Source organism: Aulonocara stuartgranti (assembly GCF_965226115.1).
Source record: "Aulonocara stuartgranti genome assembly, chromosome: 17".
In the NCBI taxonomy this organism is placed as follows: domain Eukaryota; kingdom Metazoa; phylum Chordata; class Actinopteri; order Cichliformes; family Cichlidae; genus Aulonocara; species Aulonocara stuartgranti.
In genome coordinates this window covers 1,380,791-1,407,108 of record NC_138953.1, presented here as the reverse complement: position 1 = coordinate 1,407,108, position 26,318 = coordinate 1,380,791, and the positions used below count along the sequence as shown (strand labels likewise).

Genomic DNA, 26,318 nt, shown 5'->3' with positions numbered 1-26,318 from the left:
CACAAGAAATGTGTTTGTGTGTCACCTGCTGAAGGAAAGGTGATGCTGAGGCACGTGAATATAACATCAGCATGTTTGTCAGTACAGATGGTGTTTCATATTTCCATCACTGATCATCTGCTAGATGATTAAATGCATGATGAAAAAATCCAAATCTAAAGCATTTTGAAATAAAGAAGATTGGAATCATTTCACTGTCTTGGAAAACATGCAAAATGTGAACATATTGAGAGCTTTGTGATGCAAGAGCAGAAACACCAGGACTCTTTGTTCACTTTGGCAGATAGATCCAGAGGAACATGAGACAAAACTGTTCAGCAATAACCAAAGGAAACCTCACAACCCCCCCGGAGAGGTGCTACATGCTAGCAGGCAGAGCCTTGAGGAAACCGGGGTTGTGCTAGAAACAAACCGATCTGAAAACGTGAACACTGGTAACCTGCTGGTGGTGAAAGCTTTACTTTAAAATGACAGACTCTAATTACAGTATAAGTACTTAGATTTGTAGTTATTTGTTGTAGCGCTCTAAGCTAGCTGTGGCCTTGTTGTAAGTCTCTATAACATTGAAGCAAAACCAGTTTCTGCTAACTTTGGGTTGATGGTGCTGTATCTCAACATGCAGAACTAAGTTCTCAGCAATCGTTGTTCTCTACCTCCGTGATGTAAATGGACAACAGTCCACACAGAATCACAGACACCCTACATGCAGAGTTCTACGAGTTTGTTCTACATTTTTCATTTTGACCTTTCGTGGTACGTACGCAACAAATAGAGTCGACCTTTAACAGAACAGGCGTCTCCTCTCAGCTACAGACATTTTTATCTAATTCTAACAGGTCTCACTGTTCACAATCACGTTTTATTTTTGAAAATCTTGAAGTGTTAGTGAAATATGTTGCAGAGCTAATGTGTCTTAATTACCCTAAGCTATGCCCACAGGTTTCCAATGTTTAAGCACAATTAAAAATCAAGAAGCATTTAGAAAAGAAGAAGAAGAAGAAGCGCCTTGTTGTCAGTTACTCATGTGCTCTACTTTGCAACCTGAGGTCACCTGTCTGTTTTTTAACAGCACTCCCTGCAGTGTCACAATGCATATCATTTCATAAAGTACATCATGCATTATCATGACTCCAGCAGTGCCTGTTGTTTTACTCTAAAGCAGCGGAATTTATGGTTTTCAGGGTTTTTATCGTTAACTCTGTTTCCCCGCGTCTTTTCCTGTGTTGTAGTTGTGCGTCTTATTTTGAAAGAAATATTTACATGTTACCATAGCGACCAGAGGGCATTAAGAAGCAGAGAGGAGGATGTTACTCTCCACGTTGTTGGCGCAGTTCAGGAGGACGCTGCTAATAAAGTTACACAGTGAATTCATCTTTATTATTATATTTACAAAATACCAGTTTTTGTCTCGGTCGTATCGTTTTATTTTGTTGTATTTATCCGCCACACCTTAAAGGCCGCAGCGTGAAAACATTGTCTGACATTAAACTGTCTGTGGAGCAACAAAGGTTGGGGAGCGCGGCTCTAAATAATATTTGGTACTGATTCTTATAGAGGACTTTTCTACCCTGGAGCACCGAAAGCACTTTATAAACATTCCTCATTCACCCATTCATACAAGCATTCACACTCTGATAGCTGCATCAGAGAACAACTTTGGATATTTGGCATGCAGACTGGAGCAGCTGGTGGTCTGCTCTACCCACGCTTTGGGAGATATGTTAGCAGGTTTTTGAACTCTTAAATATTGATGTCTTCTCACTTAGGAAAGGTGAAAAGTAGTGTTTCGTTTCAGCTTCATGCTGTTGTTGAAGTTATGTTGATAACTGCTTTCTGTAACGTGCAGGTATTGGAGGTAACCTGGTGGCTATTCAGTCAAGCAGGATCTCCACCCACCTTCATTTCCACTGTGCTCCTGGGGAAGTTCCCAATGAGGCCAAGGGCTGCTACTACCCCTGCCGCACATTCTGTGGTACAGGTCAGTACACACACACACACACACACACACACACACACACACACACACACACACACACACACACACACACACACTGTTTAATTGGCTTTCACGCACGTATACGTGTTTAAAGTAGGCTTGGATGTCATGTTTTATGATGGTGTCAGAATGATGATCAGGCTCAACTGAAGACTTTGAAACGAGCTTTTAGCCATTCCCCTGGCTCGTTCGTTGTGAGACCCTCTCCTGCAGGCGTAGATTAGCTCTGTGTTTGGAAGAAGCAGTGGGGGCAGCTGGTGGACTGCGTGAGCGGGTACAGTTTGTCACCAGCCTGTGTGTTTTTCATAAAGAATAGAAGAATGTATTTTGGATCCCTCACGTTCAGCTCTAATGTTTTCATCTTGTTTGTATTTTCTCAGGCGCCAATCATCGTTCTGCACAGATGCTCTTCCTTTCGGCCATCCCCGGTCACCTGATTTTCCTCTACGCCATCCACTTCATGAAGAGTGGCCACACAACCCTGACGCCCATCTTTATGTCTGTCTACCTAGCTGCTGCTATGCTGCAGGTGAGTACACAGCCAGTGTAAAGAATTCTAGAATAATCCTTCCACATGAAGCATTTAAGCTCACTGGCTCTTTTTGCAATCCCATCTCAGACCTTAATGCTTTGTTATCAACACCAACAAAAAGGCATTGCTCAGGCTCCTCTGTGATTCCAGTTGTTTAAAGCTGTATAAAGTGACTATATGTGGTCCGACAGGCCGCTTTAGTGACAAAATATTAGGCTCACATTCATCAGTGTACAAAGGCTCTACATCAGTGCTCACCCTGTTGTCTTCAGTTTGCATCAGCAGATTTTTTGCAACATCTACAAAGTTTAAACAGAAGAAATGATAGCATGTTTTTAATCCGCTGTGTTAATTGTATTTAAGAGGGTCAGCGAAAACAGCAACACCTGTGAACCTGTGTGAAAATATTCCGAGTCAGATATAAAAGGAAGATGAGTCTGTGTCTTCCTCAACAGCAGGTGGAGATGCAGGTGTGTGAGTGTTGTGGTTTGAGGCGGTGCCTGAAGGAATCTTATTTTGTTTTGGCAGCAGGTATGATAATTATGAAGGAGCAGCTTGAATTATGATTGGCTGCTTTCACTTCTTAGGTGCATCGTGATCTGTCTTTAAGGTCTGGAATTCGAAGAATTGACTTGGCGTGTGTGTGTGTGCGCGTATGTGTGCGTGTGTGTGTGTGTGTGCGTGCGTGTGTGTGCGTGCGTGTGTGTGCGTGCGTGTGTGTGCATGCGTGTGTGCGTGTGTGTGTGCGTGCGTGTGTGTGTGTGTGCGTGTGTGTGTGCGTGCGTGTGTGTGCGTGCGTGTGTGTGTGTGTGTGTGTGTGTATATGTGTGTGCTTGCATGTGCATGCGTGTGTGTGTCTCGGACTCTTGCTCTGCCCAAAGGCTTTTTGAGGCTTCCCTAAATCTTTAATGCAGACACAGAACATTAAGATGTAATCCTGGCCACTGAGGCACTGGACACTCTCCTAATCAATTAAGAGCAGAGCCGCTTTAAGGATCCTTCAGTCCCAAATAGAACATCAGATGGCAGAGACGACTCTCGGGACTGCAGGAGTAAAAAGTGTTTGTATCCAGCCTTTTTCACATTGAAGTCACCAAAGAAGATGACTGATCTGTTCAAGAGCTGAATCCTGCTTTGTGTGGGTCTTTCTGCACGTCTTCATAGATGGAAGTGTTTTAGGGTACAAATGTTTATTGAAGTAAGATGCAGAAATGGCTCCCAGAAGTACGTGTGCTTTGTCACGAGGTTTCTCCTCGTGCCATATTTAATCATCATTTTACACCGTCATATGGATGGATGCTAAACTCTGTAATATTCAAGAGGAAAATGTTGAATAGTAAATTCATATGATTCAGTTTGCACTGTGTTTGCAGTGCCTGCACACGTTCGTGTCTCAGCCGTTTGAAGAAAATAAAAAAGCCACCGTGCTCCAAACAGCAGACAGACACAGCTGATGACACACTGGTAGCATGGTGGGGCATCTAGTAGAGTTAGAAAGAAGATCAGAAAAAAGGAGCTTAAAAGGGACTACAAGGAGTGCAGAATTATTAGGCAAGTTGTATTTTTGAGGAATAATGTTATTATTGAACAACAACCATGTTCTCAATGAACCCAAAAAACTCATTAATATCAAAGCTGAATGTTTTTGGAAGTAGTTTTTAGTTTGTTTTTAGTTTTAGCTATTTTAGGGGGATATCTGTGTGTGCAGGTGACTATTACTGTGCATAATTATTAGGCAACTTAACAAAAAACAAATATATACCCATTTCAATTATTTATTTTTACCAGTGAAACCAATATAACATCTCCACATTCACAAATATACATTTCTGACATTCAAAAACAAAAGAAAAACAAATCAGCGACCAATATAGCCACCTTTCTTTGCAAGGACACTCAAAAGCCTGCCATCCATGGATTCTGTCAGTGTTTTGATCTGTTCACCATCAACATTGCGTGCAGCAGCAACCACAGCCTCCCAGACACTGTTCAGAGAGGTGTACTGTTTTCCCTCCTTGTAAATCTCACATTTGATGATGGACCACAGGTTCTCAATGGGGTTCAGATCAGGTGAACAAGGAGGCCATGTCATTAGTTTTTCTTCTTTTATACCCTTTCTTGCAGCCACGCTGTGGAGTACTTGGACGCGTGTGATGGAGCATTGTCCTGCATGAAAATCATGTTTTTCTTGAAGGATGCAGACTTCTTCCTGTACCACTGCTTGAAGAAGGTGTCTTCCAGAAACTGGCAGTAGGACTGGGAGTTGAGCTTGACTCCATCCTCAACCCGAAAAGGCCCCACAAGCTCATCTTTGATGATACCAGCCCAAACCAGTACTCCACCTCCACCTTGCTGGCGTCTGAGTGGGACTGGAGCTCTCTGCCCTTTACCAATCCAGCCACGGGCCCATCCATCTGGCCCATCAAGACTCACTCTCATTTCATCAGTCCATAAAACCTTAGAAAAACCAGTCTTGAGATATTTCTTGGCCCAGTCTTGACGTTTCAGCTTGTGTGTCTTGTTCAGTGGTGGTCGTCTTTCAGCCTTTCTTACCTTGGCCATGTCTCTGAGTATTGCACACATTGTGCTTTTGGGCACTCCAGTGATGTTGCAGCTCTGAAATATGGCCAAACTGGTGGCAAGTGGCATCTTGGCAGCTGCACGCTTGACTTTTCTCAGTTCATGGGCACTTATTTTGCGCCTTGGTTTTTCCACACGCTTCTTGCGACCCTGTTGACTATTTTGAATGAAACGCTTGATTGTTCGATGATCACGCTTCAGAAGCTTTGCAATTTTGAGACTGCTGCATCCCTCTGCAAGATATCTCACTATTTTTGACTTTTCTGAGCCTGTCAAGTCCTTCTTTTGACCCATTTTGCCAAAGGAAAGGACGTTGCCTAATAATTATGCACACCTGATATAGGGTGTTGATGTCATTAGACCACACCCCTTCTCATTACAGAGATGCACATCACCTAATATGCTTAATTGGTAGTAGGCTTTCGAGCCTATACAGCTTGGAGTAAGACAACATGCATGAAGAGGATGATGTGGACAAAATACTCATTTGCCTAATAATTCTGCACTCCCTGTAAATATGACCACAAAAATGACCTGATGGAGGTTTAATACAAGTGGAACAGTGGTTCTGCGCCGCATGGAGCCACTACAGATGGCGTCTGAACGAGCAGGGAAACTGTCGAAAAAGAGCAAATATTTTTTATAGGGAGAATAAGCAAATACTTCTGTGTGCTTTGTCTCTGTTTTGCTCGTGTCAAACATGACCTCATGGGGCTTCCAAATAGCAGCGTTGGTTTACAGCACAGTGAACTGATCATGTGTTTACACTGAGAACTATTGAAGCAAAGCGCTGCAGTCAGTGAGCAGGTCTGCAGGGCTGGAAAACTAATGTGTGGGTGTATGAGGATTATAAGCAGGGGATAGTAGCTTCACCTTCAGCGAGCCTCCGCCTGTAATGCAGACCAGTGCAAATGATGCAATGCCCACCAGCAAACTCACATGTGCAAAAAAAGCGTGACACTTTAAGGTCGTAAAGGGAGCGCTGGCTACTACTGTAAAGATGCATAATATCTGATTGCATGAGGAACATTAGTTTTAACACTGTTTATGACTTGGAGTAGATCGTTTCTGCACTGGCTCTGAGAAAAAAGTAGCCTTGGTCAGTGCTCGTAAAAGACCCCGATGCACTCACTGCACATCGGAAACTGAAACCACATTACCCACACGGATACATTTCATTTGGTTTTTGCCAGTAAGTCTTTTTAAAGAAATAAATGCTCAATTCAAACTGGCTGTGCGAATACCCAGTTGAGATTCAATATGGACTTATTTTTCCCACACCTTCCAATGTCGTTCCAAATTTTCTCCTACATTCGATGCAGCGCGAGACCCCCAAAAAAAGTGTGTAACATGGCAGAATTTGATAATGTCATTCAGTTCTACTTTAACTGTAGCAGTCTGCTTCTTTAATAGCAGTGATAAGCAGAAACTGCACATGGTACAGTTTGATAGCGTTCCATTGAAAGTGAAAGCAGAGAAAATAAGGGGAGAAATTGAAACATTCCTGCAAAATAGCCCGACTCATTGTGCTATCTCTGCCTGCTTCACAGTACAGTCACTAGTTAGGAAGGAAGAATGGGGTTGTGCATGTTTTGGCGCACGGTGATTAATAATTTTACATAAATCCATAGGGATTAAAAAAAGCCTGGAACATGGCAAGAGATGAAGCATGAAAACATAAACAAATCACACAAGACAGCACGATTTAATGTTAGCCCACAGCATATCCAGTATAAGAATGAGGCAATACTGAATAAACTAAGGCAACACGGTGCAGTCAGTGGTGGTGTGAAGGGAAAGTAGAGAGTTTGACAGATTGGGATTGGAGCAACTTTGTCTGATGAGGTTAAACAAAGTTTAATAGTGAAGCATATGCATGTCTATGATAATATTAATGGAAGCCAAGTTCCTGGATAACACAGAGGTAGTACACAGGAAAACATGAATCAATAATAACTGAGGTAACCATCTCTTACTCTGAAGACATGATCTCATTATTCCAGTGAGTGTCAGATCTTATCCAACTCAACGTAGTTTGGGCTCTCATCTGTCAGCAAGCGTTTGGTCCACAAACCAGTCAGCTTCACGCATGCATCAAAAGACAGTATGGCCAGGCTTTCTGAGGTCCGCATGACATTTTCCTATCAAGTACACCAGTATAAGTGTCAGCTCAAATGCAGTCAGGGTGTCTGTCAGGCAGTGCTCAGCAGCAGCAGGATCGTATTTTGCTAGTTTAATAGAGTAATTGCTGTGAAAGGTTGCCTAGAGGCAAAATACAGAGGAGTGTTTCTGAATGTGCTCAGTAGACAGCTCAACGCTCTCAGATGTGAAATCATCGTCATCAAAACACCAAAACAAAGCAGATTTTATTTCCCGATTTGGCTTTGACTGCTGTGTGATGTGAGCGACAGCTGAAACGTGAATCCAAAAACAAACCAAGCCTCGATTTTTGTGATGGTAAAATCCAAGAGATTTTACAACCAGCAGCAACTTTGGGGTTGAAAGATTACGCCTGTAGAGACGTGCCGAATAGCTTCTTGAGGCTGGCTCCAAGAGTCAGTCCCTTTAGACTTCCATGTTAAAGTGTATCATAACAACTGTACTCAAGACCACTGCTTTTTAATAAATCGCACTATTAAACTTTATAAATGCTTAAAGTTAGCGTTGTGGCTGCTGGCACAGATAAGTTGCAAGCACCCGGCTTTATCCCCGTCCCTCTTCCCCGCTCTTTTTCTTTCCCTCTTTCTTTCTCCCGTTTCTTTTCCCCAGTCAAGTCTGTCCCGTGTTCAGCAAATGAAAATAAAATGAACAATAAAAGGTGAATCAAATAGACCAATACGGCAAGGCTGGGATGGTCCATTTGGTAAAGTAAATTTCTTTGGCTTTAGACAATAATTCTGATGGCAAAAGAACCAAACGGGACAGGCAAAAAAAAAAGCAAGCACCCGGCTGCTGGGTGAATGAAATTCACGTATTTTATTGTAAAATTTAGCACTGATGCCTAGGGCTGTTCGATGTAACGATATATATCGGATGACGATATACAAACATCTATCGTTTCATTTCACGCTGTCATTTGTTTCGTGGTGTCGCAAAATAAACTGTTTACAGTAATATTTGTTCATGGTTCTGATGTCACTGTAGTGGCTGTATTCATTTCTTCAAGTTCTCTCTTTCTCTTATATTTAATATAACCACACTACGGATGGACAAGCGCCTGTTTTCATGCGTTGTCGTTAGCAACAACGACGGTAAAACCATCACGTGTCCGCTTGTTTACGTTCCACATAAACCTTTCACAATAAAGCTCAAGATCCTGTTGAGACTTTTCAAAATAAACTGAATCATGTGAAAGATGCAGAATGTTTACGGATGAGAAGTAAAAAAGAGCCGCCAGGTGCTAAAAAATAAACCTTAGACTCAAACGTCAGAACAGGCTTTTCCCCGCAGCACGCCGTGTAATAAATACTCAAAGAAAACGGCGGCCGTTACAACTTATGTCTAAAAATGTGTCGTTTCATGCATCGGTTAAAACACTCGACTCAGCTACATGACGCCCAGCTGGAAACACTTCACCTGCCCGAGATTCACAGAATTTACAGAAAATGTTACATTTTTGTGATTTATATCGTTATCGGACGATAGATGTCTGATATCGGGAGATGAGATTCTGGTCATATCACACAGCCCTACTAATGCTCCTCTGTGCTGGATCTATGTAGAGACTACACAAGTGGAAATGCTGTTGCCGGTTTCTGAGCAGGCTGCATCAACAGCACATACATTATAAGGGAGGTGCATATCAGGTTAGGGCATAAGGTTTTAGAAGGGTTTGTGGTTACAACGTTCCTATGGCATTGATTTGATACAGACATATAAATCTAATGTCATTTATATGTGCCTCTGTAACATGCATCCAGATCATCTCTGGATGCATGTTGCTTATCAGGCTTGCAGTAAGAGCCATGTGCCTGTTCATCTTAGCCCATATGATGCCTGACAGGAGCTTCCATGTAGGACTGAGGCAGGTTATTGGTCGGTAGTTGGAGGGGACCGGTCCCTTCTGGGGGTCCTTTGGGGATCAGGACCGTCCGGCCTTCGGTTAGCCATTCCAGGTGTCTCTCGTCAACTAGCAGCTGGTTCATTTATGCTGCCAGACGCTCGTGGAGTGCAGTCAGCTTCTTTAGCCAGTAGGCGTGAACCATGTCGGGCCCTGGTGCTGTCCAACTCTTCATACTGGAGACCCTTTCTTGGATATCTGCCACTGTGATGGCTACTGGACCCTGTTCAGGGAGGTCGCTGTGGTCTGCTCTTAGATCCACTAGCCACTGAGCATTGCCGTTATGGGTTGTGTCCTTCTCCCATATGCTCTTCCAGTATTGCTCCGTCTCCAGCCTTGGTGGTGCTGTTCTCATATTGTTCCCCTGCCACTGAGAGTACACCTTTGCTGGTTCTGTGGAGAACAGCTGGTTTATTCTCCTGCCTTCGATATCTCTTGTGTACCTTGCGGCTGTGAGTCGTTGCTTGGCAGTCTCAAAGGTTTCAGGTATGGACAGCTTGCTGTACTTATTAGGCACCTTCTTCATCACACCTTTCTGCAGCTCCAATAGTTGGCTAACCTCCATCCATGCTACTGTGATCTTGGCCTCTAGTAGAGCTGGGCGATAGAACGATAACGATATGTATCGCGATATAACTTTTACTCGATAGAGAAATTAAGCTATCGCGATAGACCTCGCCGCTCTTGTCCTCTTAAAAAAAAAAAAAAAAAAAAAAGGTCAGCCAATCCAAATTAAGTAGCGCAGAGCCGAACCAATCACAGCCGCAGCGTCACGTCGCGTGACTTGTTGCATACAGCACAAGTGCCAAGCCGCACGTGTGTTTGTTTGGGAAGCAGCCAGCGGGTAATGGAGCCAGCACGTAATGGAGGAAATGAGTGTGCCGACTAGAAAAATCAACCGAGCGTGACCGAAGAGAAAACAGATGATGGTTCCAATGCCAGAGAGATTGTCGAACGGAAGAGCCATAGAAGTTCCGTAGTGTGAAGGTATTTCGGCTATTTCAAGTCTGACAAAAAACAGAGTAGGGTGCACTGTAAATTGTGCCGAAAGCAAGTCTGGAAATACAATAAACTGGTGCATGCGTCACACTGTGCGCCACGTTATTGTTTCGGTGAAATGAATTTCTACAATACTGTTACTGTTAATTCTACTCTCTGCAGTGTTTAAATGCTTACATATACACACAGTTACTGTCGGTCCACACATACGACTCGGTTCTGCTTCTATGCCCCAGCTTTGTTTACTTTTTCCCACCGAGGCTTCTAGACTTCTGATTGGCCAACATTTCTGCACGGTTAGGAATCTAGCGCCACCTGCTGCTTTGGCATGTTCATAGCAGCGTTTTCCTTCATTTCTGCCTTTATGTGTGGACGGGATTATTTTTTAAAACGAAAACGGAAAATCTCCGTTTTCAAAAATACCCGTGTACGTGTGGACGTAGCCTCAGTCTCTGACTGGAAGCGCTAATTCGTCATTCGGCTTTTGTCAGACTGAAGTAACTGTTAAAACTGTTTGAAAAGCTCAGCTATACAACAAGGAGAGATTGAGAATTTCCTTTTAGTTCTCAGTTTATTTGATATTGACAAAAGTTAGTCAGTTTTGTCTGTTCTTCTGTAAAACAAACTAAGATTTATTTTTAGAATTAATATTTTGTTTCTAAGTGGAATTGACAGTTTAGTCTGTTTCGTTTGTTCTATTTTGAAACTTAAACGCTTTAGCGGCTGCCTTTTGTGTAGTTTGCAATATTTGCCTTTATTTATCTGAAAAAGTCTCATGTTCCTTAAGTACATCTACCCTGTTGAACTTATTATGGGAAATAAATATTTAAATAAAAACAAGCTGCTGATTATTTCACATTTTACTTGTGAGCAACGGCACATTTAAATCTTACAAATATAGTTATTTGGCTTATATCGTGATAGATATCGTTATCGACTGAAATGAAAAACACATATCGTGATATGAAAAAATCTCATATCGCCCAGCTCTAGCCTCTAGTCTCCTCCATGGAGGATATTGCTCCTTGTGGCTGTTCAACTCGTAGCCAAGCATCTCACTGATCTCTGCTGCTGTAGTGCAGATCAGCTGGTTAGTCTCTGTAATGGTAGCGGTAGGTAGGTCCGTAGTGCTGCATTCACATCATCTAGTAGATGATCTGTCTGTACTTCACGTAGTCTTGGAAACCGGCAACGGAGGATCCAAGTTTAACGCTTTCAGGTCAGTTCCTCTTGCAGTCAACACTTTCTTCCTTCGCTCTCGGGGCTTGGTACCTAATCTCAGGTGAGGGTGATGATACAGTGGGGCAAAAAAGTATTTAGCCAGCCACCGATTGTGCAAGTTCCCCCACTTAAAATGATGACAGAGGTCAGTAATTTGCACCAGAGGTACACTTCAACTGCGAGAGACAGAATGTGAAAAAAAAAATCCATGAATCCACATGGTAGGATTTGTAAAGAATTTATTCGTAAATCAGGGTGGAAAATAAGTATTTGGTCACCTCAAACAAGGAAAATCTCTGGCTCTCACAGACCTGTAACGTCTTCTGTAAGAAGCTTTTCTGTCCCCCACTCGTTACCTGTATGAATGGCACCTGTTTGAACTCATCATCTGTATAAAAGACACCTGTCCACAGCCTCAAACAGTCAGACTCCAAACTCCGCCATGGCCAAGACCAAAGAGCTTTCGAAGGACACCAGGAAAAGTATTGTAGACCTGCACCAGACTGGGAAGAGTGAATCTACAATAGGCAAGCAGCTTGGTGTGAAAAAATCAACTGTGGGAGCAATCATCAGAAAATGGAAGACATACAAGACCACTGATAATCTCCCTCGATCTGGGGCTCCACGCAAGATCTCATCCCGTGGGGTCAAAATGATCATGAGAACGGTGAGCAAAGATCCCAGAACCACACGGGGGGACCTGGTGAATGACCTGCAGAGAGCTGGGACCAAAGTAACAAAGGTCACCATCAGTAACACACTACAACGGCAGGGAATCAAATCCCGCAGTGCCAGACGTGTTCCGCTGCTGAAGCCAGTGCATGTCCAGGCCCGTCTGAAGTTTGCCAGAGAGCACATGGATGATACAGCAGAGGATTGGGAGAATGTCATGTGGTCAGATGAAACCAAAGTAGAACTTTTTGGTATAAACTCAACTCGTCGTGTTTGGAGGAAGAAGAATACTGAGTTGCATCCCAAGAACACCATACCTACTGTGAAGCATGGGGGTGGAAACATCATGCTATGGGGCTGTTTTTCTGCCAAGGGGACAGGACGACTGATCCGTGTTAAGGACAGAATGAATGGGGCCATGTATCGTGAGATTTTGAGCCAAAACCTCCTTCCATCAGTGAGAACTTTGAAGATGAAACGAGGCTGGGTCTTCCAACATGACAATGATCCAAAACACACCGCCCGGGCAACAAAGGAGTGGCTCCGTAAGAAGCATTTGAAAGTCCTGGAGTGGCCTAGCCAGTCTCCAGACCTCAACCCCATAGAAAATCTGTGGCGGGAGTTGAAAGTCCGTGTTGCTCGGCGACAGCCCCAAAACATCACTGCTCTCGAGAAGATCTGCATGGAGGAATGGGCCAAAATACCAGCTACTGTGTGTGCAAACCTGGTAAAGACCTATAGTAAACGTTTGACCTCTGTTATTGCCAACAAAGGTTATGTTACAAAGTATTGAGTTGTATTTTTGTTATTGACCAAATACTTATTTTCCACCCTGATTTACGAATAAATTCTTTACAAATCCTACCATGTGGATTCATGGATTTTTTTTTTCACATTCTGTCTCTCACAGTTGAAGTGTACCTCTGGTGCAAATTACTGACCTCTGTCATCATTTTAAGTGGGGGAACTTGCACAATCGGTGGCTGACTAAATACTTTTTTGCCCCACTGTATATGTCCCCAATACATATAAATATATGATCACTCCTTGCTCCAAAAGCCAAGTATGGCTAGTATTGTAATGTTGAGGTAGAACCAGCTTACTTTCAGACGTGATTTTGGCTTCCACAATTGTGAATAGAAAATCATTGTAAAAAACGTTTACTATTAAGCTCTTCTTCTTTTCTGTGGTTGTAAGTCAAGTACACTCTTGCATGGTTTCTTCCCTCCCAAAAAGCTCAAGGTCACCTATTTTTAAGTGCAGCTTGAGCAGGATGACTAGCAGGGAGGCACTGGTGAAAAAGATCAATCTCACAAGGTTGGTGTACAATAAGTGAACATGTGGAACGGTTATTAATCACTGCAGAGACAGTCATTCGGTTTGCATTCAACAGCACACAACAGTTAGCTTGGGCTCAGCTCTATGCTTTACGATAAGCTCAGTGGAGAATCACATGTAGAACATGATGCTGGTAATAAAGGTTTAAAAAAGGTTCCAAAAATAAAAGATCTAAAGCAGCCATGCTAATTTCTGTTGCTCTGTTTCTGTTACACTCATTTGATGGAATTCAGCTACTAAAATTATATCCATGTTTCCCAAGATATGGATGTTTGAAGTTAATCATAAAAAAGTCATCCTGACCAAAAACGTGATTTTGATTTTGACAGATCAGCAAAATTGATTTATGTTTTTAATCCTAAATGAAGACCATAAAGCTTTCTTGTACGTATGAGGTTATAAGGGTTAAAATGAGTAGACATGCACCATGCACCATGGCTGTATATCCCTACAGACCTGTGGCCAGGTGCATCATAAAGAAAGCTGATTTATGCTGAGGAGAAAATATTGAATATAAGAAATGCTCCCAGATACAATAAGCTCTCTTAAATTTATCGTATTTGCCACTTAAAAAAGATCTTTCAGTGTACTTTTGTATTAAATGACTTCCCCTTTAAATCTTCTAATTCAAAACAGATGAATTCAAATGAAATGCTATAATAAAATACCCAAGTCCGTGTATTCAAGTCATTCTCAAACTTAATTTTGTTATAGCCTGGAAAAAGAAAAGATTATTCAATAATGGCTCAATAAAGCAGCTTGCAGTGGTCCACAAATCAAGCATTTCACTGAGCACTACTGTAGAATACAGCAAAATCCAATTATGTTTGCCCAGATGATAAATACTAGAGTATCTAATAAAGTGGCTTCAAGTGATACTGTTTGTATCACTGCAGGATTTGCAGGTTTCTTTGAGCACAGGGTTCCATATATACTGTATATATGTTGCATATTTAGCTGAGCTGCAGAGAAAAAAGGGGCTCAGAGATGTAACCATGAATAAGCAAAAAGATGTCTACGTAACAGCTCCGCGCACATATCAACAACACAGTATAACCTTACCTCTCAGAGATGATTAAACATTGATTATTTCAGAACATCTATTTAGCACAAGTCTTTGTTGTAGTCATTACAGACCACCTTACAGTGTTTGCATGTCTTTTTATTGCCTCACCAGTATCAGAAGAAACACTTTCAGTCGTCCATACTTTCTGTCTGGTAACAAGCAACGTCCAATTATTTACAGGATTAAAGGATTTACATGAAAGATATTCAGTGATTCCAGCAGCGTCCTGAATTGTCTCTTAATCTCATAATTCCTCTGTGTTTGCAACATTACAACTCACCATAGTTCTTTGAAGCAAAGCACCAGCAACTGCACAAACTAAACATAAAGAGTCCTTCTTGGCAGACCTCCAGTCATTCAAGAGTTTCAAGGCTTGGAGACGAGTCAGTCAGTCATTGCATTTTATGCAAATGGTCCAAAATAAAAGTAAAGTCTGACATTTTTACTGAAGCAAAGACTCTCAGGTTGCACTCATACAGTTTAGTCTGTACCACGCCTTGGAAAGCTTGTATTCACTTTAGTTGGACATGAGCAGGTGTGTCCATGTAGCACAACTGAAAGCTGCTGTCAAAAACCCACAGTGCTACAAAGCAAAGAGAAAGTTAAACTTACATTTTGTCCTGAGAGAGTGCTGTTATTAACAACAAGACAACCCAGTCTGGCTGAGACCTGTCAGCCTATGGAAGGAAGAGTTTTCTGCAAGCCTCCATGTTCCTTGCTTCGTTGTATGTACAGATCATACACAGGAATTTAAAATTGCAGTGCTCCCAACAAATAGTAGCTCAGTGCTCCAACATTCGGAAGAAGGGACTGCTCTCAGGGACGGGGGATCATTACTCCAACCCAAGATTGAGTCCCAAGCCCCAAGAACGATGGAAGGAGGAGCGTTGAGTGCAAGAGGAACTGACCTGAAAGATAGGATCATTGCGAAGGTGGAAACCTGGACCCTCTGTAGCCGGTTACCAACACTGCATCACGTACCCTCAGAAGGTCTACTTGAAGTTGTGGATGCAGCACTGTGGATGATCCCTGCTGCAACCATCACTGAGGCTAATCAGCTGATCTTGACCACGCTAGCAGTGATCAGTGAGATGCTTGGCTATAAGATGGACAGCCTTAAGGAGCAGTACCCTCCATGGAGAAGGAGACTAGAGGCCAAGATCAAGTTAGCACAGGGAAAAGTAGCCAACTATGGGAGCTGCAGAAGAAGCTGCCTAAGAAGTGCAGCAGGCTGACCTGAGGCCTTGGAAACTGCCAATCAAAGACTCAGAGGCTTGGGCAGCCGCTCGGAGAGGTATGCTAAATAAATAGAAGGCAGCTGTACGAAACCAGCCGAGGTCTATGCCCAGCGGCAGGGGAACAATATGAGAACAGCATAATTTTTGTGTCTTTCACCTGTGTACGTGGACCGTCGCAGTCGAACATGGCCATCTCCAGAGATCAAACAGCTTCTTTGTGTAGACAAATCATCCCCCTTCACTCAGGCATGATTAAGGAACCAGGTACAGATGCTGTGGTCGAGACTGCTTGATGGATCGACACTCTGCTGGAGTTCCTTTTTTCATCTTTCATTTGGTTAATCGCATTTTTAACTTGGATGTGTCTCATTTGTTAAAAAACGCGGCTCCCTTTGCACACAAGTGCCTCTCCTTCCCCTCCCGCCTGAAAACCAAAGCTACGCTGTGAACTGTAAATGATAGTGTAGTCGGCATTTTTAGATCCAGGATGGTTCAAAGGCAACAGTTTCAGCAGCTGAGAGGATGTGCTGCCCTGTCACCATGAATGAAAGACAAAGTGACAACGCCCGTGCTTGTGAATGGGTTTGAAAGCTTGTTATTTACCTGAGAGACGCTTTGCAGGGTCATGACTGAAGATTATTAGATGTGAAAGCAGGAGAACGCATTGTTTAACCGTATCAGATGTTCCATCACAGCCAAAGACAAGCCGGGCTGTCAGCAGGTTATCAGAACTCATACATTAATGTTATTAAACACAAAACATCATTGTCATAACCAAATCGTCCCCCCTCTTCTGATATCATCATCCCTACTTTGCATGATGGTATCGATCAATGTCTGGAATACTTTGTTTGTCGAATGTTTTCACTGCCAACTTGGACAGCTCATTTCCTCTTAAATTATAGACCTGTCCTTATCTTTTAATAGACTTTTCTTTTCCTCTCGCCACCGTTCCACTTCATGTGTGGAAACTTGAATTATGAATAACACTCTAAGAACTCGTCTCTCGGTCTGCTGCTCTGTCCATTACTCCTCCTCGTCTTTGTTGCGGTTGCAGTTTTAAGTGTTTACGCTACTCTGCTTGGCATTTAAAGCACCTATTCATTTTCTTTCTCTTTCTTTTTAAGTATAAAGTTCTAAGGTTGCTTTTCTCTTTCTTATGAAAAAGAAAAATACTACTTGGAAAGTCAAAAGAAAGAAGGAAAAGTCAAGACTTCCCAAAATTGCCATTATCATAATTATGATTATTATCTACATTATATTGCCGTTTAGAAAGCAGCGTGTCTGAGAGTCTGGAGCTATGCAAACATGCTGCTGTGCAGTTATGTTTGCCACTTCACTCAGAGTTTGAACATTTGAGTTACGTGCTGCACTGTTTTTCACCACTGTGATAGCCAGTCCTGTCCTAATAATAAGTGTGCATGCATGTATAATTATACTTTGTATGGAGTTGTTTGACGCTGAGAAATACAAGTTAGTTATCTTAGTTTTAGACAAAAAGGAGTAACAGCACGAATCTCCAGCTTAATATCAGGTTATATATTTTGCAACACAGGCATTAAGTGTGATGCGCATCCTATTCAATTAAATATATTTATCAGTGCTGTCAATAGATTAAAAAAATTAACAAATTAATCTCACAATTTTCTGTAATTAATCGCGCTTAATCGCAATTACTTGATCAATAGCCTGGCTGTAATTACATTTTTTCAACTTTATATTTAAGCTTGTAACTGACATTTATGCAGTTACAAGATACTAATAGGGAAGTATACACTAATATATATATTAGTGCTGTCAAACTATTAAAATGTTTATGCAGACTGATCACAGGGGAACTGTGGATTAATTTGGATTAATGATTAAACATCATTTATTTTTATTCTATATTAATCACGTTTCATTTTGCATGAGCAAACAGACTCGAGAAAAAAGGGCAAACATCGCACTTAACATGTTGAACATTCATGTAAAAACTCTGTAAACATGTATCCTCTCTCTGTCTGTCTTGGGGAGGCTTCACGTGCTTGAACGAGGAACCAAAGCTGTGTAAAGGTTCTCAGTGATGTTAACAGGTCTGCAGTTTGTTCCGCGTGGCGTCAGTCGATGTGTCCGAGGTCGACTTCCTGAGGCCCCGATGCTCCGCGAGTGTCCAAGCTGGGTGAGGCGTTAGCCAAAGTGCTAGCAGCATCCTGGCTAACGTGTGCTTCGAGTCAATGTGATATTTTAAGCTGGAAGCGCTTCGGTGAAAACAGAATTCCTTCTTGCACAACGTGCAAAATACCTTATGTGGGTCGACTGTTCCCTCTTATTTTCTTAATGCTAAATTTCCCACGGAGAGGGCCGAAGCGCGTTTATCATCTTCCACATCGAGTTGATTGGTGCAGCTGGCCGTCACTACACACCAGCTGCCCCGTGCGCATGTGCGCAGCTGACTCTACTTGGACAAACTGCCCGAAATGCCTTTATAGAAACATTGCAGGGATTCTGAGTCGCTCTGCACTCCAGGTGTGTTAAAAATTGTAATCCTGTTGCCCGTGATGGCGGATTAATATTAACACGTTAATTTTGACAGCACTAATATTTATATAATCACAACAACAGTTGCCTCGAGGCACTTGTATTGTAAGGTAAAGACCCCACAAGTACGTTCTAATCCTGTAATCGTAGCAAGAAAACAGAGACGCGGGTTTACCATCGTTCATATTATCCTGACAGGGATGATAGATTTTCTGCTGCATGTTTGTCTCAGTGAGCCCACCTGGGTATGCGTGTATACTTCCTGCACGCTCTCGATCAAAGCTGCCTTCTAATCCTTCTCTTCTCTTCTTCTAGGTACTCCTGTTGTTGTGTATAGCAGACTGGATGGTGCACTCAATATGGAGGAGCGGCAAAGACCCAGACAGTTTCTCCATCCCTTACCTGACGGCGCTAGGGGACTTGTTGGGCACCGCCCTGCTGGCACTCAGCTTTCACTTCCTGTGGCTCATAGGAGATCAGGACAGCGACGTGGGCGACTGAAAGCGTGCCACTTCTCCGTCTCTAATGCCCTTAAGCCTTGTTGTACTGGCGGTGCTCCCTGTTGCTGGTCAGCACATTCCTTAACTTCACATCCTGGATGAAACTTTTAATCTACACGAGGGTTTAAAAATTGTTCCTGTTTATTTCTACATGCAAACCACACCGTACTCGTTAAATTTCTGTTTTTGTGTAGCGATTGTGACCTGCATCATTTGCACCAAAGCACTGCTGGTCTTGTTCACTGGAGCAGGAAATCACCAGCCATCGCCCACAAACCTGAAGAAACCTTAACTGGTGGACTCTGCAGCCCAGCATCAGTCAGAGGCCTTCAGTGAAAAATTAAAAACATGTCTTTTATGTGGAATATATTTTGGGGATTGTGTCTGCCACCATGTCTAGTAAGATCAACAAGTGAAGCCTGACTGTTAGCAGATGAACTCGACTGCTACAGACTCGAGAACAGCTCGAGTCTGTACTGATGGTACGAAACGTTTACCTGTGTACTTTTGTTTTTATTTGTTTCATGGTTTGTGTTGGATTTCTCTGTTCTCTGCATATTTAAGGGACGTTCCTCTCCTGTTGTACCCACGCTCTGTGCACCAATCAGCTGTGGGCTGGACATCTGGGGCCGCCTTGTGGTGTGTGGCCTTTTCAGCAAAAATGTAAGCTTCTGTGGTTTGTTTTCAGAGGGCGTCCCCGTGGATCCCACTCTTTCTGATCAGTCTTGTGGAGAGCCACTGCTGTCACTTTTTTACTTTCTGTGTTCTCAGTGTTTTGTGGATCGGGGACCAAAACGTCTGCTCAGCACTGATGTTTGTTTGAATTTAAGTTTTAAACCAAGAATCATCTTCTTAAAGATGCTTGTGTTGGAAGGTGAACAGGGGTCAAAACGGATTATGCCACATTGCTGATAGTGGACCTTTGATTAAGTCCTGACCCACAAGCTTAACAGCCACAACCTACCTGGAGCAGTGCTTGGTGGGGGTGGAGGTGTTGGTGGGTTCTGGTCTTTTCTTTTGTTACTATTCCAACACTGAAGTGACAGGAAAGGATCAGGTGTTGTTTAATCTAAGATGTGCATGTTTGGTCATGTTGCAGCTGGCTACTTCCAGGGTTAATGTTTATTAAGTTACTCTGTGAGATTACCAGTAACATACCTGTTAGTCTTGGCTGAGATAACATTACATTTACCAAACATATTTAGACCTCACACCGGAAACCTGACAACTGTAAACGTCAGAAGCTCTGCATAACATTGCATACGAGCACTTGAACGCCCTGTGCAGGGACGTTCAGATGATTAGTGCATGTGCACATGCTTCATGTTTCAAACGCGTGAGCACAGACGTTACTATAATTAGCCTGCGAGTGCACAGGGACACTTTTAATGATACAGCCAGTTTTGAAGTATCAGGAGGTATGAACAGCTGGTCTGACATTCATATATTCAGGATTAATATTTAGCAGGGAGGGTATTTCTTATGTTGTACATCATCTTTACTGTCACAATGTCACGTAAACCTTGGTAACCCACAATGCCAACCACCACACAGCTCCGCCTCCCAGATCAGATCTTGTGCCTGTGTCAGTGCGCCCTCTGACCTCTGTTTGACCTCTCTTCCTCGTGTATGATCACTCTGATGCTGTTTACAATTCCACTGTTTGGAACTTTCCTTCAAAGACCAGCCTGTCCCCGCAGGAACCTGGCAAATGTGGGAACATGGAGCGTTCTCATTACAAGGAGCTCTGTCACCACCGTCTCATAAACAGTGCAGACCGACACGGCGGCTACAGAGTCACAGGTTCAACTACAACAACCGTTCTCTTTGTTAGGAGCCTCACTGCTCCACCTCGGGGCGAACCCAGAGCAGCCTGAGCGTTCGTAGCACCTGTACAAAAATATGAAATACTTTCATTTGGGTGTATTTTGGGTCACTTTAAATAAAATCATCAAATTTTAGGCTAAAAAAAGAGATTTTTTTCGTCCCGTCAATTATGACCCAGAATTAATTTCTGCTTTTTGTTTGTGAGACGAGGTTTGTGAAACAGTGGGACCACTGGCCTCCCACGGTGGATGATCACATGCTGTTTACACGATGAATCATCAGTTCTCAGACTGAACAGCAGATTTCACCTTGAAAAGATTCTTTTTTCTGAATGTATTGTTTCATTATTCAGAGAGCAGTGATTCAGCTGAGTCAGCCTGATGGGAAATCATTCCCTGTAGCTCCTCCGGGAATGAGACGGGAAATTAAACCCACTCGTTGAAGTTATCCGATGTGCGTGTGTGAACGTAGCCAGTGGTTCTCTTTAAACCCAAAATGTGCCTCTCGAGATTTACTGGTTGACGAGGTATTTTTCACTCTGTCACACCATTAATGCAACTTTCTTTCTCCTGTATTGTAACACTGTGCAATGAGCTTCTTTTGTACTCTCAGTTTCTGAAGAGTTTCATTCCAGAACAGCATATCCACCATCCTAACTGTGGGAAACTACATGCAGATATCAGACGCGTTCTCGGATCGGGGCTGTTTTTTGGAATGAAACCCTTTGTTTAGGTTTGTGGCTCATATGGGCCACAAATGATTCAAAAATAATAAATATCCTTGATTTGAAAAGCAGTTTATTTCTGGGTGTTTTTGTTGAAGCATCATATCAAGCAGACTTCATTTTTGAAGTCAGCTTGTGTATCTTGTATGTCTGAATATGCAGAGAAGAAGAAGAAGAGGCACATGTGACATCCCCCCTTTTTAAGTGAGCGAAGCACAATTAAACAGGTTGAGCTTCTTTGCAGCTTACTCCTTTTCATCAGCATCATTGGCTGAGAGAGCAGAAAACAGAGATTCATTTATATGGTCTGCACCAGTTTAATCCCATCAAGACCATCAGGCAGGAAACCCAGCATGATCATATGTGGGTCCTTATGACAACCAAAGAAAACACAGGCAGTGTGAACGTGAGAATATTTGACAGTTACTATCTGGGTGTGCCGTGTGTCACTTCAGTTTTCCTGAAATCTCTTTAATCCTGTTTGATGATGATTAAAAGCATGATGCCAACTGTTGGGTTTCTTTTCTGTGTGACTGAAACAAAAAGTTTTTTCAGAAGCGGGAACAGAATTTCCTCGCTGGAGCCGAGAAGCGACTGTACCTCAGCGAACTGATAAGAAAACAAGCAGCTGAGAAAATGCAGCAGCAGATCTCAGAGAATGACTCGGCCTCTGTGTGGAAAGGTTTTAGGAATATCACAAACTACAAGCCTAAAACCCCCCACTCCACTGACGACTTGCTCTTAGCCAACACCCTCAACGACTTCTACTGCCGTTTTGACGAGCCATCAGGCAGCCTTCACACCTCCAACGACCCCAACAATAGAGGCACTTTGGACACTAATTCCCCCACCTCTCCCCCCTCCATAGAGCCATCACCACCTTCAAACTGTTCACCTACAACACCCCACACAAAAGAGGATTTCACACCACCTCCTCCCACCACAACTCTTCATATTCATGAAGCAGATGTGAGGAAGCAGTTTAGGAGTCTGAATGCTCGGAAAGCTCCCGGCCCAGACGGTGTGTCTCCTGCCACCCTCAGACACTGTGCAAACGAGCTGGCCCCAGTGTTTTCTGGCATCTTCAACTCCTCACTGCAGGCATGTCATGTGCCTGCCTGCTTCAAGTCCTCTACCATAATCCCTGTCCCCAAGAAACCTAGGATCACTGGACTAAATGACTACAGACCCGTGGCTCTGACATCTGTGGTCATGAAGTCATTTGAGCGCCTGGTTCTCTCCTATCTCAAGACCCTCACGGCCCCCCTCCTGGACCCCCTGCAGTTTGCATATAGAGCCAACAGGTCTGTAGACGACGCCATCAACATGGCCCTACACTTCATCCTGCAGCATCTGGACTCCCCAGGAACCTACGCCAGGATCCTGTTTGTGGACTTCAGCTCTGCCTTCAACACCATCCTTCCAGACCATCTCCGAGGCAAGCTTTCCCAGATGAATGTGCCTGATCCCATCTGCCGGTGGATCACTGACTTCCTGACGGACAGGAAGCAGCACGTGAGGCTGGGAAAGAATGTCTCGGACTCCCGGACCATCAGCACCGGCTCCCCTCAGGGCTGTGTTCTTTCTCCTCTGCTCTTCTCCCTGTACACCAACTGCTGCACCTCCACCCACCAGTCTGTCAAGCTAATCAAGTTCGCAGATGACACCACCGTCATTGGGCTCATCTCTGACGGGGATGAGTCTGCCTACAGGAGGGAGGTTGAACGTCTGGTGTCCTGGTGCAGCCACAACAACCTGGTGCTGAATGCCCAGAAGACAGTGGAGATTATTGTGGACTTCAGGAAGCACACAGCCCCACTCCCCCCCATCATCCTGACTGACACCCCCATCACCTCTGTGGACTCATTCCGCTTCCTGGGTACCACCATCACCCAGGACCTGAAGTGGGAGCCCACCATCACCTCCGTCATCAAGAAAGCCCAGCAGAGGATGTACTTCCTGAGGCAGCTGAAGAAATTCAACCTGCCAACACGGACGATGATGCAATTCTACACTGCAATCATCGAGTCCATCCTCACCTCCTCCATCACCGTGTGGTACGCTGGAGCCACTATCAGGGACAAACAGAGACTGCAGCGTGTTGTGTGCTCTGCTGAGAAGGTGATTGGCTGCAGACTCCCATCTCTGCAGGACCTGTACACCTCCAGGACACTGCGGCGTGCAGCCCGGATCTCAGCTGACCCTTCTCACCCTGGACACAGTCTGTTTGACCTGCTCCCCTCAGGCAGGAGGCTCCGGTCCATTCGCACCAGAACCTCTCGCCACAAGAACAGTTTCTTCCCCTCTGCTGTTGGACACATGAACAATAACCACATGATTGTACCCGCCACTAACACATGACCCTACGCTGTGTCACTGCATCATTCCATGTTTGGCACTGATCACCACCTGCACTCATGTATATATCTTTCTACGTAGCACTCTTAATTCTTATTCTCATGTATATATCTCATGTATATCTCATGCACATATCTTTCTTTCTACATAGCACTTTAATTCTTATTGTCTGCACTGAAGCACCGCAGCAATTTCCTAATGTTGTAAACCTCAACATCTGGCAATAAACCCATTCTGATTCTGAGCTCCTGAGAAAACAGTTCCTCTAACATGATGGCAGCGAGAAATAGGATGCAGCTTGAATGTTGATTGTCACAATGCATGTATTTCTTGGAAGCAGGAGAACAGAGCATCAAAAGAAAAGGCGGGGTGGAGGGGGGGCTACTGATCCTCTGCGTGGCCTGAATTCAAAGTCTGGGATGTATAACTGATGGATTTCCCGTATCTCTTTGAACTTGGTGAGGAGCATCCCAGCAGTCTTCACAACTTTCCAGGATTGTCAAGTCGATTTTCTTGCCCTTCATGTGATCAAGCTCAGAAGCAGCAGATATAGATTATTTATGTTTGTGGATTTTCTTTTGCTGGCTGAGAGGATTAGATCAGATGTACTTTAGATGAGGGGTTTGCATCGACTAACAGCACAAGCACACAAAGAAAGGCTTGTTATGCCAGTCATGCATCAGGGTGCATTGTTGAATTATCTACGGGCAAAGCTTTGATTCATATGCAGTTTAACGACGCACCTCTGTGAGAGTCTACATTGTTCCTTTTTAACAAGGTCGACTGGGACATTTTGCTAGCCTAATAAACTGAATGGTTATAGCTTGTGGCTATGTACACCTTCTGCAGGCTGCTAGTTGAGCAACATTGACCCAGCAATAAAGCCTCCAGCCCCACCGCGCTCTTTCAGTCAACCCACAATACTCGGTTAGCTTGGAGTGTGTTAGAATGAAGTGTGGCATGGCTGGCAGCCTGCGTGTGCATCACTGAGCTGCTACCTGAGGATGTCAGGGAAACAATAGATGCTTCATACACCATAATTGGAAACACATTTTTCCAGAGGCCTGTGCGTCCTGCTGTTTAAGCTGAGGTGACTGTTGAGGGGCAGCTCACATCACAGGTCATTATTATTATGTATTTTCTTTAGCCAGCTAGATTGTTTTGGTAAAAAATGCCTAACTTTTGGAAACGGCCACTTTGAAATTTACTTTTTCATTTCACTGTGTGAAATTTAATGTAGGAGCCATTTCCTGTCTACTGAACTACAGCCACTGTGTAACAGCGTGCCTCTACCTGTGTTGGGGAGCTCATTATAGTGACGTTAGAACAGGATGTAAAAAATTCCCATTTCAGCTTCTTTAGTTTGGTGGGTGAGGATAAAACTCCAGATAAAAACTGTAAACTTGTGTCGAATCAAGTTACAAATGCAGATCCATCTGCTTTGGCAGCAGCCAAACGTAGCTAATATTTATCTTTTTTATTTATTGAGTAACTGTGATGTGATGTATAGAAAAAGACCTCAGTTTGGTTCGTGACTCTTGTTTCACTATACTCCCGGGTACAGGAGACATTTCTATAGATCATATCTTCAGAAGCTGGCACACACCAAGGCAAGCCGGAAGCTTTTGGACAGTCTTTGCATCATGAAGCAAAACTGCTGAGAGCATGACAACAACCACACCCTTGTATTATGTGGTCTGCATAACTATATGTATATGTTTATGCAAAATCACCTCTTTGCAAAGCTGTTCAGCTCCTAAAGCTCAGGTCATGCAGGAGTGGCCTGCAGCACATTTTTGAACCAGTCATTTAAACTGTCTTTAAGGGGGGAAACAAATAAACAACATTTGAAATTTTCTCTGAACTTCTGACAGATTATTATTGTTCATTCATACATATTAAGATAAATGAGAGAGAGTTCCTGGGAAAAGCAGAAGGCAGTACGATGGCTTTAGTTTCAGACTTAAATTAGAGACCTGCAGCATCTTTATCATCTTAGATCAGTTATTATAAACTGTTTAGATGTCTTTAAATGATTTGTCATCAACTTACACAAACCCAATTTTAGAGGTTCGTAAAAAATCTCTCAGACAAAAGCACGAGTCCTTGTCCTGTTGGATGACTTGTGCAAATAACAGTCTCCCAAATACAGTGCAAGCCCAGCGTGGGGAATTACAACACTTTGTGCATTTATCATTTTTACTTTGTAGCAAATAAACAAATTGTTTCTTTTTTCTGGCTTCATGAACTAATAAATGTCTAACATCTTGCACACGTCCTGCTTTTATTTATTACAAAGTCAGAATAACATACTTATCATCTGTTGCTGGTAGAGTGGATCTTTATGTGTAAGGAACAGGACTCCCTTACTAATATTATTTATTATAACTTTATGCAACATCGCACATCAATAACATTTGCACACAAGAGGTTTAATTATTTATTGAATGTTTGAGTATTTTAATAATTAGCAGGGAGCCTTTTGTTCCAGGTCCTGCACAGCTGCTCCTCATCAAGAGGTGTGGTGGTTTTCTGTGAGGAGGAATGAACAGTTACTGGGAGCGAATGAGGTCTACAGGGTGTTTGGGCAAATATTTCCCCGAGGGTCCGAACATCATTGAAAAGTACCGGGAGAGACCATGGGCTAAGGGAGTGTGGGGAGCAGAGATGCGTTACTGTAACGCGTT

At 43.3% G+C, this 26,318-nt stretch overlaps 1 protein-coding gene across 6 annotated transcripts in view; it reads left to right on the top strand.

Moving 5' to 3' along the window:
• Positions 1-21,344, top strand: part of slc41a2b (solute carrier family 41 member 2b) — a 38,824-nt gene extending 17,480 nt beyond the window's left edge. For all 6 annotated transcript variants that reach the window (XM_082511621.1, XM_082511618.1, XM_082511616.1 and 3 more), the window contains exons 9-11: positions 1,847-1,978; positions 2,377-2,525; positions 18,538-21,344. In XM_082511621.1, the coding sequence (XP_082367747.1) occupies positions 1,847-1,978; positions 2,377-2,525; positions 18,538-18,723 (467 nt within the window). In that variant the 3' untranslated portion in view covers positions 18,724-21,344. The remainder of the gene's footprint in view (positions 1-1,846; positions 1,979-2,376; positions 2,526-18,537) is intronic.
• The last annotated feature ends 4,974 nt before the right edge of the window (positions 21,345-26,318 follow it).